Genomic DNA, 14674 nt, shown 5'->3' on the forward strand with positions numbered 1-14674 from the left:
TGGGAGTCAGCAACACAGGAAAAGCGCTCATAAATAACTATTATTAATTCCTCTTTCCTTATATACATTGGTCCCTATCTGTAGAAACCATTAGCAATATTTTTATTTGCATATTCACATTTTGCCATGTTTCTGGTTACAGTACACCTGTCTAACTAGTACAGTATGTGAAGGGTATTCATACCATAGTGCAGGGATCTGGGCTGGTAATGATGATCATAAACACGGTAGTAACTTAGTAGTGAAAAAACCCAAAGGTAAACACATTTATTCTATGGATCTATCATTCCCAACAGTGTGTCACAATCTGGGTAATAAGTGTCTTCACAAACTGTGTCAGCATTCTAGACCTGGCTTCCATCTGCGCTAAATGCTTGCAGAGTGCTGCATTACATCTTCTCAGACTCCCTCCTGTAGACTAGGCATCAATGACATGGCATCTGCTCAGCCTGTTCCACCTGTCCTGCTGGATGTCCTTCCCAGTTCTCTCCCACCGCCACTGCAGCAGGCCACAGCCATGCTGCATACAAACAATTTCCCTCCACAATAAAATAAATTGACAGAATTGGAACTGAGCCAAGAGCAGCTATACAAAGACCATCAACATGGGGGTCGCCAAACCTCCTTGATTCAAATACTAAAAAACACAAACTGGATGGCCCTTTAATGGTGCTCTTATCACCTAGAGTCCAAAAAATGTAATAGTCCCCTCCTGGTAAAATTCTCCTTTGCGCCGTTCTTTCTTTTTAATTCTTTATTCCTCAAAAATGGGTCATAAAGGGAGCAAAAAAGAAAACAATATATGGTATAGTAGGTCTAGGATAAAAATATTCTGAGATAAAGGATATAGATCTTCCCCCTCTGGGTGGTGTTGTCTTATTGATCTTATGGGGTCACCTCAGTGTAGACTTGAAAACTTGCTTATATAAAGCTTACATTCATGCAGGATTAGGAAAACATATAACGGTTTCTTTAGGCTATTCACATATGCCACACACAGATAAACCACAATGAGTTCTCACACAAATGCTTACACCAACTTTATGCGGCTCCTCATATAAAGGTTTCTTTCAAGATACTCCTTTTAATTTAAAAAATATTCCTTTATTTTCCAAAAAGATTTTCATATAAAATTTCCAAAATAAAAGCTCACAGGTACCACACAAGATGAAACCACAGTTTATATCATGACTGCAAAATTGGTGATAATGAACCCGGGCATGCTCACCTACCGGCAGAATTGGAAACTGGCAGTGTGGACCTGTACCTAAAAATCACTAACGCAGTTCGACATATAGATGTCTTTTTCAAGGTATTTTTTCCCTCCACAGCCAAACATGGACGCAGCCATGTTTACCAGTATCCCATGGGCATTTCCCAGCCAATCCGCTGCTGTCTGCTTCCTGGGTAATTGGCCAGCCAATCCACACTCCTCTGCAGATATAAGAATGCTGGGGAAAGCACTCCTACTTTGTCAGCACTTTGGTTGTCTAATCTCCTTTTGGAAGTCTCTATCTTCTGTGGTTGTTTCCAGCTCCTGTGACTGCGCTCCACCTTAAAGAGACCAGCACCACTTACTACTCTGCAGTGCCGCCTAACTCCTGTTGATGTCCCAGCATCATTTTTCCAGCTCCCCTGCGATGCGCTATCATCGTTCAACATTCTAATCTTCTGCATCAATTGTTCAACTCTCCATGGATCATTCATCTTCAACATCAATTGTTAAACTCACTATTGATTGTTTATTTTCAACATCAATTGTTTGTCTTCAACATTGACTTTTCCACTCATCGTTGTTCATCTTCAACATCAATTCTTCACTTAAGCATTGATTGCTCCTCTCACCATCGAGTATCACCATCCAATCTGCACACTTTAGTCAGTACTCTCCCTGCATTCCAAGTCATCTGTTGCTGCATCCCTGGGTCATTGTCAGTTATTGTGCATCTTCCACGGCTGCCACCATCGATGCTATACCATCAGTAATCTCATCTCCACCCCTGCGTGTGTAGTGTTATATTGACTCAGAGACTGCACTCAATTGTGCGTTTCTATGTGGATATCTATTACAGAAAGTCATTACCAACTGCCGCTGTTATCCTCTGTGCGTGCCTAAATAAAAGAGGCACATTTACCTGGTCATCCTGGTCACGCCTACGGGCTCAGTCTTACTCAGTTGTGTATGTCTAAGAACCCAATATTGGCATCCACGTTTGTTCCCACTCCTGCCCCAATGCCCAAGGCTTGCCGGGGTCAGCCTCAAGCCTCAGGTGTGACACAGTGTAATGTGTTAATTATAACTAGTGATACTATTCCTTGTACAAAAGGTTTTCAACCCATTGTGAAATCCAGACCGTGATTCTGTCACTACTAGCGCTCTCAGCAGTGAAATCCGCAGACTAATTACTAATCACAGTGAAAACCCCTTTGCATTTTGGTAAAAGATGTTCCTCTACTCATAGTGACTTCAACCCCTTGAAGAGTTGTGGGTATAAAACTGCTCATTACACAAATTGCTGTATTGACATTATTTTCCATGACGCAGTTTACAATGTATTTTTTTGTAGAAATATGGACCAGATGCACTAAGTTTCAAAAGTGATAAAATGGAGAGTGATAAACAACCAACCAATCAGCTCCTACCTGACATTTTTCAAACACAGTCTGTGACATGGCAGGTAGGAGCTGATTGGCTGGCTGTTTATTACTCTCCATTTTATCACTTTTAAAGCTTAGTGCATCTGGCCCTAAATCACATTTGTCTGGCAAGACCATCCCGTTAAAAAAACAAAATACCTGACCGATTGTTATGCGTCTTTTTTGAGTTATATATATATATATATATATATATATATATATATATATATATTTATTTAAATGATATCTTATACAATTCATTTAAATAGTGTAGACATCATTAAGGTCAGGGTCACTATCTCCAAACCAAACCTTATCTGATGTAACTTTTTTCTTAAAGAGTCTAACATCCCCTATATATATAGTGATGTGTGTAGGGCGACCTATCTGTGCTAGGTCAGGCCGTTCTGCTCCTCTGTCGCTCAGCACACAGAGCTAACAGCCCACACACACAGGGCAGAATTCAATGAGGCCAATTCGCCATCTTTTATGGCGAATTTGTGCTATTTTCGCGTTGGAAGGTGATTTTTTGTGTCAGAAAGTGAATCACCCTATTCAACGTGCACTTTTCAACATCTTTCTAAGTGATTTTCGCTGTGTTTCCTCCGTGTAGCAAATCGCCATTTTTTTCATGGTGAAGTGGAATGTGAACTTTTAACCCCTTCCCGACACAGCCTGTTTTTGCCTTCCTGACAGAGGCCTTTTTTTCAAATCTGACAGGTATCACTTAAGTGGGGATAACTTTTTTTTGCTTTTACTTATCCCAGTGATTTTGAGATTGTTTTCCCGTGACACATTGTACTTTAAATTAGTGGTAAATTTTGGTCGATACAGTTTTTTTTTTTTGTGAAAAATACCAAAATGTCGTAAAAAAATGGAACATTTTGCTATTTGCAAAATGTAAAATTTTCTGCTTGTGAGACAAATAATCATACCACTCAAAATAGTTAATAACTAACATAAACCATATGTAAACTTTATTATTACATCATTATTTCAACCTCCTTTAATTTTTTTGGACACTAGGGGGCAGCAGAGTCTAAATTTTACACATCACACAGTTTAACGCTGCTTTTGGCTGTTCACGTTTGAACAGCCAATCGCAGCGATCGCCCATGACGGGGGGCATCGCTGCCCCCCCTGGGCAATGAGGGAGGGTGTCTGCTGTCAGGGACAGCAGACATCGTCCCTCTGTCACCGCGTCTGTAGACGCGGTGACAATTCAAAGGCATGACGTACATTTATGCCATGTGTCGGGAAGTACATCCCGACCATGACGTAAATGTACGTCAAATGTCGGGAAGGGGTTAAAATAAAGGTTTTGTTTTTTTACATTTGGTGTAAAAAAATCAGGAATTTTATTCTGTGAATGGGCATGTTATTTTTATTCATGTGCTTATATATATATTTTTTTTTACACATAACAGCCAGTAGGGGGCCGGGAGCCGAGAGCCGCTCATTAGATATTCATATATTCACTGCTCCCGATCATTACATATGCACGATCAGGAGCAGTGAATACCCGGTCCCCTGCTGGCTTTCCCGGGGGGCAGCTTGTGCTGCCTGGGTCCTGGGGAGCCCTCCTCCCCTCCACATATGTTCTGGGGTAGGCAGGGAGACTTCTATCTCCCTGCCTGCCGCCGTCCCCCGGCTCCCTGCGGGACGCTGCAGGGGTTAAGATTCGCCGTCAGGGGCAGCGAGCCCCTGCGACGTTGAATAGAGGGATATCAGGGCGACAGCGAGGCTCCGGAACACTGCGAAAGTGCAGCGAATCCTAAACAGGATTCGCTGCACGCCGCAATTATCTTCATTGAATACTGCCCACAGAGTGAGCTATCAGCGCTGTATGCTGAGTGAGCTGACAGCGCCAGTGTTCTCCAGTGGAGAAAACTGGCCACCAGTAAGATCGATGGACACTTCTCATCAATCTCGGCCAGTGACAGCCACGCAGGGGGACACGCGTTCCTGTTGCTTTAGCCCCTACACACACACACTGATGTAGGGGCATTTTCTAAGCAACTTTGCCAAACTAAGCAAAGTCCCTTATAAAATGCATTACTATCGGCATGTTTGTCGGCCCAATTAGTGTCTGACACTATTTTATGCCTATGTGGGAATGCTACTATTAGTTATTTTAATGTACTCTGCATTTGGTTTACATAAGCGGTAATTCAGATAATTAATGCAGATGAATTTGTTTCTTTACTGAACGCTGTAAATAACTGTACCTGTAAAGAACTCATCAGCTAATTGATAAATCACACCAAGGAGAGTGTCTTGTAGGCTCTCTCTCTGTTCTTCTATTGGTTTTCTGGGACCAGGACTTTGCATTTGTATAAAGTTGTAGCCTGTGACATCCAAACCGTTCTGAGGCTCAAGGCGGAGAGATTCTGCCACGGACTCTGCATTTTCAATTGGAAATGTCTATAGAGATTGAAAAGCAAGTTATCAGCATTCGTGCAAATATTTTTTGTGATATTCATTATTGACATTTATTTATATGGTGGTAGCAGGGCCGCCAACAGGGGGGTGCTGTGGGTACAGCTGTGCCGGGCCCCAGCCTCTGGAGGGGCCCTGGCAGCTGCCCACAGTGGCATGGCACCACTCCCCCACACAACGCCTCCCCCACCCAGTGGAGCCCCTGCCAGGCACGCACAATACACAGTGCAGCCTGCAGAGCGCCGAGCCTAGGATACAGAGGGGCTTGGTGCAGGCTACACTGTGCAGTGTATGCTCATGACCGTCCGTGAAGGATGGAGATGCCGTGCCGCCGCTGCTTATTTTGCCTTCTGTGGCTTGAGGGTGGTGTTTCCAAGTGCTTGTATGGGCAGGAGCTGGGCAGGTCAGGCAGAGGAAAGGGAGCCCGGAAAATAATGTACCATCTGGGGAGGAGGACAGAGGGGATACTACTGCTGCTGCGCTGCTAGTCCGGGCAGTTAGAAGCAGTGGGCTTCAGCACAGCGGCCGGATTAACTATAAAGTAAACCGGTCTGTGGTCAGATGTCACACTGCTCCCCGGATCACTCACCGATCAGGCAAACAGCAGTGCATCTCTTCATCGGCCGGCGGCGGACAATCATCTGAGAGGCGGGGGTGCATCTGAATGATGTGTGCTATGGGCGCCTGTGGTAGTGAGGCTGAGCGTCTGAGAAGCAGGGGGGTCAGAGGGCTGAGAGGCGGCAGAGCCGGTGTCTGTGTGACGGGCAGGCCAGGCAGCAGAGTAACGGGGGACCAGGTGGAGGGGAGGATGGTGGCTGATCTTGGGGCCCTTCAGATCGCCGGGGCCCGGGTCAGCTGTCCCCTTTGACCCCCCTGTCGCTGGGCCTGGGTGCCGCTGTGCCGCTGGGGGCCCAGACTAAAGGTCAGTCCCGTGCCTCAACATTTCTAGTGGCGGCCCTGGGTGGTAGCATACTTCACAGCGAGAGTGGTTATTTATAGACAAAGAGGGGACTCTGCTTGAGAACAGGTGATTCATTTCTACATGATGGCTGCAAAGTGTATGCTGGAACAGCTGACTACAGTACCCCATGACTAATAGTAGCACTCATTTTCCCTAGTACCCCAGAGATGTTGGGATTCCATATTATACTACTACTAATGCATTTAAAGTGCATGAAATAGGGATGCAAAGTTTATTAATGGAAGAGTTTTTGGGTTAGAAGCCTCAGTAGAGCTAACAGATTGAAAGTATATTTTTATCAGAGAATTTCTGTTAGATGGTGTAAACATACGTTAATATGTATGGATGGATCATCTGGGGATCGGCAGTGCGCATCAACACATTCTGCGCCATGTTACACCCAGGAATCAGCATAATCCTTCACACACTGTAAGCGAATCCCCGGACTCCCTTTGGATAGTTTCACAGGCTTGGGGCAGGCTTAAGAGTGTATGATGGCTTATGCTGAAAGACCAGGTGCACATTTATCGTGCTTCAATTCGCCGTGCAGCTGGAAATACCTGCCATTAGTGAGCTGACAAAGCAGGCGTCAGTGCAAATTTGTTCTCAAAATTGACAATCCATGTGCACTACAGGTGGGGAAAATGTAACATAAAATTGCTCAGTGTGTATGGACCTTTAATAACTCCCACTTTGGAGAGCTGCAGGCAATCAAATCTTACTGAGTAATTGGCACCAGGTGACTATTATGGCGTTACCGCGTCCCCTCGCCACGCTTTGGGCTGGCATGGATGGTGGGGGTGTTTCAGGAACATATTCACACCTGCCATATCATACACCTGAGACAGTAATGAGAAATGGGTCTGACTCTGGGAATCTAACAGCTGACTGACTACGCTAACTGCGTACCACTCAATCTACCAGCTGACTGACTACACTATGCTGTCCGCGGGACTACTACGCTGCATCTGACAGGTACGCTGGCTACGCTAAGTGGCGGCGTGAACACGCTACGCTAACTACGTAACTGCCGCGCAAACGACTGGCTACGCTGACTAAGCTGGTCGACAGCACACTATTTATGACTTCCGTGACTACAGGGACACTACGTTATCAGCATAACACCGGCAGCAGCGCTACGCTAACCCGATTCTGAAAGGGATGCTATGCTAACTACATGACTGGCGCCATGAAACTACACAAGTACTAACATACCTCCTCAGTGACAGTGCTGGATTCATCTTTCAGCGGACTGCCAGAACCTTTTCTATCTGCAATTGGAAGAAAGTCAGTTAATTGTGCTTTCATTCTGTTTATTAGCATAAAAACACTATTTTCACAGCTTCCTAATTTACATGATGTACAAATTGTTTCTTACGTTTGATATATTTTTCAATTAATAACTATGAAACTGCATACATTTAATTTTTTTCTTTGCCTTTTTCTGTATATAATTCTTGAAGCCATCTCCTTCAAAGCAGCCAACAGAATCGCTTCCTATGTCACAATCTCCTGCAGTGGGTTCCTCTTCTGCATCCGAACTGTCCTCCTGTGACATGCAGATAGAAGTAATCTGTTTTAGGAACAGTAATGTAATTTCAATGCAAATTACTAACAATATGGTGGAATTTACAAGAGAGCATGAACAGGTAGGGGTCAATTCAATTACCAGCAAGAATGCTTGTGAGGAAAGTAAGTTAACCTACTGTACATGCCACATTTACACTACCTCAAGACTTTCAGACTTTTGTTTGATGCCCCATGGGGCTTAGTACAAAATCCATGAGTCTGGGACCCCAGGACATAAAGGGGACATATAGTACAACTTGATAAGGATATATAATGGTTCCTCCAAAACAAAAAGTGTATTATGGATAAACCTACAATACGCGTGTAATATAATAATGCATTATTCACTATTTCAGCACTTACATCATTTTCTAAAAAAATTCTAGAGAACATTTTCCGTTCTGCCTCCTCTCTGTACTTAAAAGGGGACAAGAAGAAAGCAGCTTCTGGTTCTAGATGAGTTTTGATAAGGTCCAACAGTGTCTGAGGAAGAAAGCAGAGTCACAGTACTCAGTGTGTGCCAGGACACAGGCGACATCATGCGACTAGTCAGCTCAAGATAAAAATATAAAAAAAGTAAGTAAGAGTAAAGGTGCCCATACTGCCGCTGCGATGTGTGCTATGAGATGCGCGCTCCCGCCGCATCTCATTGCTCAGTACAAAAAGTATGTGCTGCACATACTTTTTGTAGTCTTTTTATCGCATCGCATGAACAACGCATGCACAAGGCATGCAATGCGATGCTATTTAAGCTCAAAACGCACGCCAGGATCGGAACGTGTATGGGCACCTTAAGTCACACATTTAAGAAATGAAACTCTTAATTCAGAAGACTATCTATGGTATCCACTTAAACAGATAATATATGAAAAAAAATAGAATATTTATTGAAACGACAATCATTTGCTGTAGAATTAACATATACATAAAACATCCACAGAGCCATGTGATCAGGATTTACTGTGACCACAGCCTCTATATACAGATACAGAGCCATACTCATCCATTGCTCCATCTCGCCTAGGCGAGGGTTATGGCATGCCACTTTTGTAGCGCTCTCAGACGCACTGAGGTGTGTTCAGGGCCAGCTGCCGAGTCGCTCCACGTGTGTGTGTGTGTGTGTGTGTGGGGGGGGGGGGATGTGGTGGCTTTAGAGAGTTGCCACTCACCTCCATCCCGGGAGGGGGGGGGGGGGGGGGTTGGGGGGACATAACTGTTGCCCTCCAGTGGCCTGCACCCTAGGCAAACGCCTAAAGCTGCCTAGTGGTGGCACCGGCCCTGGGCGTGTTGAGGCACGCCATACAATATGCATGCAATACACCTCACCACTGCTGGGTGGATAATGCTCCACTAATCCAGCAGCAGATTGATATACATTACAGTAACGATGGAGCTGTGCCATTTGCCGAGAATGGGACATGCTTGCGTTTGAGACCCTCGCGCTTCTTATTCTTCGCGAAAGGCACTGCAGCTCCATCTGTGCAGTACAGTAAAGTACAATACAAGCTCGGACAAATGGGCCGTGCAAAGTACAGTGGTCAGGTGGAGCTCCTGGGCCCCCTAGGGAAATTATTTCATAACCTACAGTTATCTTAGCCGATGCAGTATACAGTAACCATAACTGATGGCATGAGAGCACTCTGTACATAGACTCATAAGCACAGGTCGCTATCACCAGGTGTTGTAGGCTAATGGATAAGTGTGCCGCTCTCCATGCTTGGAGACCACGGTTTGATTATGTAAGTGACAATGTTTTTTTCTGTACAGTACTGTATGTTAAATAGACATTTTTTCTCATAAAATGCTAGGCCCAGACACTGCAATGATCAACCCACAGCTCTGGTCCCCTATATGCACCGCTGTCAGGTTTGGGCGCACCTGCTGTGTAACATGGAGCTGAGCACCTGGCTGGAGCTGACCCACCTAAACGAAGGATTACTCGCGGTCACCTCCCCGCATACCAGCGATGGCGCCCTGGCTGCAGTGGAAGCCAGAAAACCCCTGCAAGCTGGGCGGACAATTGGAGGGGACCCCACCCATGGATGATTACCGCTTCCCTTCCCGGTGTCACCTAATCTAGAAGTCAGTCTGTCCCAAAACTCAAGAGTCACCTCCTACCAGTGTACCATATGAAGGAAGGCATGCTGCCAATCAGACACATCCCGTGGGGAACTGCAGGCCGCCCACAAGCAGGGACGGTGAGCACAGCGGGTCAAGTAGCCTGGAGGCTGCCGCTGATGCTTTCAGGAATAGGTGCAGAGCGCACCATACTAACACTCTCCCTCGCTCTAACATATTGGCAACATATTTCATGCTGATGGACTTGATTTCCACTAACCAATATGCAGTAGAGCATCTCTCCCCCAGCCCCCCCCCCCCCTCCCCCTCCCTTTAATTTTTCAAATCTTAACCAGTCTTGGCAACCCCTGCACCATGATCTTTTTTTCTCAGTTAAACTTAAATTTACTCACTTCTATCAATTCCTTCCACGCGTCAAACCCAGTTGCAGGTTCTTCTGAAGTCTTTAACTTTTCAAATATACTGACATCTTTATATTTCTAAAAAACAAACAAACAAAAAAATGATATAATTTCAGACACTTTCATCTTCTTACGTAGTACATGTACAACGGATTCAGAGCTTTGCGCTAATGCAGTCACAGCTGATGTGCTAATATGTGATACGTGCCTCAGTTGTAGTCTGAGGCACGCTACGATTGCATTTGTCACTCTCAAACAGTCCACTTGTCAATCAATTTGCAAATAAATCCTCTCTGCATGCACCGTAGCAAGATCGCAGCAAATGCGAAGTGCGAGTTAGATGCATGTGCAGACGTACGATGTTATCTGCACTGTGTAAGTATTGGGACAACATACTACTCTGAATCAGACTCTTCATTTAATTTCAGTACTCCAACCGCTTTAAGCCCGGTTTGTTGTATCACGGTTCTCCTATTGTAAAGTGCAACGGAATATACTGCACTACATAAGAAACTGTTAATGAATATTAAATAAATAAATATAGGGAATAATGATTAATGATGATAAGCCACTGTACTAATCAAACCATATAGGGATGTTAATTATCGGTTTAAAGAACATGCAAACTCTAATGATGTATGTAACTAAAATAAACTCAGCTGATATCTTGTTATGGAATTGCCACCTAGAATGTAGCGTTGAACCTGAACCCTGACAGAGCACTACACTAACTTAAGTGGTCCAGCATGTACCAGATTGGTAGAGGTCCCAATGTTTGGACCCTATCCTCACCTCTGGTCCATGACCTTAGTAAGGCATGCATCATCCCACACCATTTTCTGTAATTCCCCTCAACTGCCCATCCCTATCTCTCCAGTCAGTATCCCCCACTGTTGTCAAAGCTCTTGCACCAAGTGGAGAGCTGGGGAAGAAGACTGTTGGGGGCTATCGGGTCTACTTTAGTTGGTGCCATCGGTGGTTTTCATAGATGGCAGGTAACCATTGCTCGTTTACGCCTTTGTCAGCCATCACTGCAGCAGCTCTAACTCTGTGGATATGGGACACGGTTGGACAATGAGGAAAGCACATAATGATCTGCACCAAGGAATAGGGAGAATAAAAATTCTGCTATTGATGGCAAAATTGATCGGATCCCCACCATTGACGGTTGCTAACTACTGAGGTTCAAACCCTATATTGCTGTAAAGTTCTCTGCACCCCTTGACATAGTAATGTCTGAGAGAGGGTTCTTGCTTCCCTATCTACCACTACAGACAGTAGGAACCTGTTTTGTCACAATAAAATCAAATTATAGTAAGGCACCGGTGGGAGGACGACCCCCACCAGTGCCTTAATTTCCGATCTGTATCACTTATGCGTATGAAGAATGTAGTATGGCTTTGCTTTGAATTTTAGGAAAAAGGTGACATCCCCGAAAGAGTCAAGATCTTACCATGGTTATACGGTCACAGAGAAACGTCAAGTCCTGGTCACATCTTTCAATAAGCCACAGTTCCTCATCCTGGCCATTCTCTTTACTCACACGGATCCGGTATGTATTCTCCTTTTCTGCCTAGCTCCAAAATAAGGTAAGAAATTGTTACTTGCACGATAATTATTGAATGTTAACCTTTTATTTCATTTGGGATTCTGCTCATGCCGAGTTATTTACTTGTGTTAACTGTATGCAAAGCATATTTTATGGTACAATTTTTTTTGTAAGGGAAGCAGCAAATAAAAAGGTGGTTGTGAAGGCTGATTAAAGCTGGCACAGAAACACCTACATGCCCTAAATTAAGGGTGCTTTGGAGAGATAACAGGTGGCGACGGCGGGGGAGGCGGCGGGAACCCGCTGGCGGGGGCTGGCGATTCTATCAAGGATGTAGCCTGCTACATCTGTATTTATGTATCAGCACCACTGCAAGGTATGCGTTGGGCAGTGGTGGCGGTAAGTAACGCATACATTGCAGGCAGAGGCGTAGGGACGGTGGAGCCAGTGGAGCACACGCTCCGGGCGGCGATGGGGCGTAGGGCGCCGCGCCGCCGCCCCCCCCCCCCTCCACAAATGAGCCGGGAGTCCAGCACTTAATAATTCACCCTCTTACTGATGTTAATGTTGTTGCTGCCATCCGCCACTGTGCCTGTCCCACTGACTATATGACAGGCAGTCGCAATGGCAGCTTAAAGCAGGGCTCCCCTGTCATCGGGGGATTGATTACATGGGGGAGTCTGCAGCATGCGCGCCATCATTCCCTCTTTTTACCACGGCAGGCAGCTAAGGCTCCTTTCGTCAGATGCCTGCTGGCTGGTGACGGGGCTACGCCACGGGGCTACGATCGGGGCTACGATCAGGTTAGCAGCAGCAGCATGAGCTCTCATGTGTGACAGGATATGAGAAGCTCATGCTGTCACTGTCAGCACAGCACACGCTGTAGTGTGCTGTGCTGCTTAGTAGGGATGGCCATCGACCATCGATGATTCGAAAACATCGATAATTCATGGACGATGTCGAATACTTTAGCCATCGATGGGGGAGAACCAGATGGTTTCCCTCCATCGATGGAATAGCAAAACGATGTTTTGCTGTGTTTTTTTTTTTTTTAAGTGCCGGGACACGGAGCATAGCTCCGCCCCCGACACCCGCGAATCCCGCCCCCGTGTTTTGATTGGCCCACAGGCCAATCAAACAAACACAATGGATGACCATCGATATGTAAAAATCGATGGCCAGTTGCAGAATTGCCATCGATGGCAACCATCGATGGCAATGGCAACGATGGCCATCCCTACTGCTTAGGAGGGGAGGTCGGAGGATGAGCAAAGTGTCCCCCTCTAAAAAAAGAAAAAATCCCACTAAGGTGGCGTGGCCACGCCTCCCGCGATTTGGCCACGCCGCCGGTTTTACTGGGGCTCGGATTTCTTTGCAGCACTGCATGTGAGCAGGGAGGAGGTGCAGTCAGCCTAAATGCTGTCCCTGGCTCATCTAAGCCAGCTCCACTTGCCAAAATAGCCCCATGCAACCAAAAAGCCAAAGTTAAAGGTACTTGGGTCTTATGTTTTGTGTGGTGGGGATCTCCAGTAATAGACATAAGCTATAAGGGGTGGGGAGGGGGTGATGGCATATGGGTAAATGGAAAGAAAGTCCCAACCTAATTTCTTTCCACACTCCGAAGGCACACACTCTCCCTGTATTTTCATGTGTGTGCGGGGCTGGGGCACAAATCCCTTTTCTGACACGGGTCCACCAAATTGTCTAGTCATGATACTACTGCTACTTGGCATATTATGTGTATGAGGTACTACTACTATGGACATCATACTCCCTTTTATTGAAGCATGCGCCTTCTGCATGTGCTGTCTTTCTGTAAAGTATGGGAAATTTATAGTTTACAGGTGGGCACCGGACACCCTAGCCCCGGCCCTGTGTCACGGTCACGGTATTCTCCCTGGCCAAGCTGCTGCTGCTCGGGCCGGCTCTTGGGCAGCGCTGTGCAGCAGAAATAAGGAGGACTCCTCCCCTGTCCCTGCCCCTGCTACAATCACTCCCTCCTCCCTGACTGCAGCAGACTGAGCAGAGTCATCATCCTTCCCAAGCACTGGCTGTAGCCTGGAGGAGGAGGTTCTCTGCTGCCGCCCTGCTGTGCTGTATCTCTCTCCTCAAGGTGGATTTTAGTTTTTAAATAATTATGGGAATAATCATGGGGTTTGGGGGATTGGTGAGGCCCGGGGGAGGTGTGTGGGTAGGGGGGGCACGAAACATGCCCTTGCTCCGGGCACCATGGCACCTAGCTACACCGATGATTGCAGGCGCAGGCCAGCAATGTATGCGTTATCGCCACCACTGCCTCACCAATGTATATTATGGTGGTAACGCATACATTGTTGTCACATGCGCACGCGTGGACCAAGGCCTTTTTGTGATCACAGGCACGGAACGCCTGTGATCGATCGCTGCCCGTTTGCTGTCCCGTTGTGCAGTGGCCATTTTGGAGGGTTCCACTGCCATATTCTGGGAGTTCACCAGAAAATGCAGGCGTTCCCTGGCCATTGGAAGTCGCCAGCGGCCTCCATGGTGCTGCGAACAAGGGGAAAAACATTAGATGGTGACTGGTTTCTCCCTACTTGCTCGGCTGCAAATGAAATTGCAGCCGTTCACATGGGTGAGATTTCGGACCCTTGTGGGGTGTCGTGGGGCGATCGCTCGCCTCTGAATATACGCAACCCAGCGATCACTTCTGAAACAGGCCCTAATAACAGAAATGCACAGAATAATATGGCCCCTACTCCCTCCAATGGAATTCGCCCATTATGTAAATAGCTTTTTATATGAAAGATTTTCAGCAAAGTCTTCGCCTCCTGAAAATCTCTTGCTCTTTGGGGAAAATAGCTCAGTGTGTGCGCACTACTTTGGTGACAGATATATCTTTCAAAGATTTTGGCAAAGTCTTTTGAAATGAAAATCTTCTAGTGTGTATGGGCCTTTTTACTCCAATGTGCTGCAGAGTGGGAGATTTTGGATTACATTTGGAAACCCCCCTCTAAAAATCCTGCGTTTGCCACTACTTTAGTCTGGTACAAAGTATAGAAT

The 14674-nt window shown here is 46.0% G+C and overlaps 1 protein-coding gene across 2 annotated transcripts in view; it reads right to left on the reverse strand.

The window, feature by feature from the left end:
* The window catches only part of LOC146035777 (uncharacterized), a 53939-nt gene that overhangs the window by 16878 nt on the left and 22387 nt on the right, over positions 1 to 14674 (reverse strand). The window contains exons 9-14 of one of the 2 annotated variants that reach the window (XM_083159410.1): positions 11540 to 11659; positions 10078 to 10164; positions 7970 to 8089; positions 7457 to 7586; positions 7253 to 7308; positions 4866 to 5061 (exon numbers count right to left, since the gene is read on the reverse strand). In XM_083159410.1, the coding sequence (XP_083015536.1) occupies positions 4866 to 5061; positions 7253 to 7308; positions 7457 to 7586; positions 7970 to 8089; positions 10078 to 10164; positions 11540 to 11659 (709 nt within the window). Of the gene's footprint in view, positions 1 to 4865; positions 5062 to 7252; positions 7309 to 7456; positions 7611 to 7969; positions 8090 to 10077; positions 10165 to 11539; positions 11660 to 14674 lie in introns of both variants that reach the window. The other variant, XM_083159409.1, reaches the window with a different exon arrangement.

This window comes from Crinia signifera, chromosome 9 (assembly GCF_055691185.1).
Source record: "Crinia signifera chromosome 9, ASM5569118v1, whole genome shotgun sequence".
NCBI classification, from domain to species: domain Eukaryota; kingdom Metazoa; phylum Chordata; class Amphibia; order Anura; family Myobatrachidae; genus Crinia; species Crinia signifera.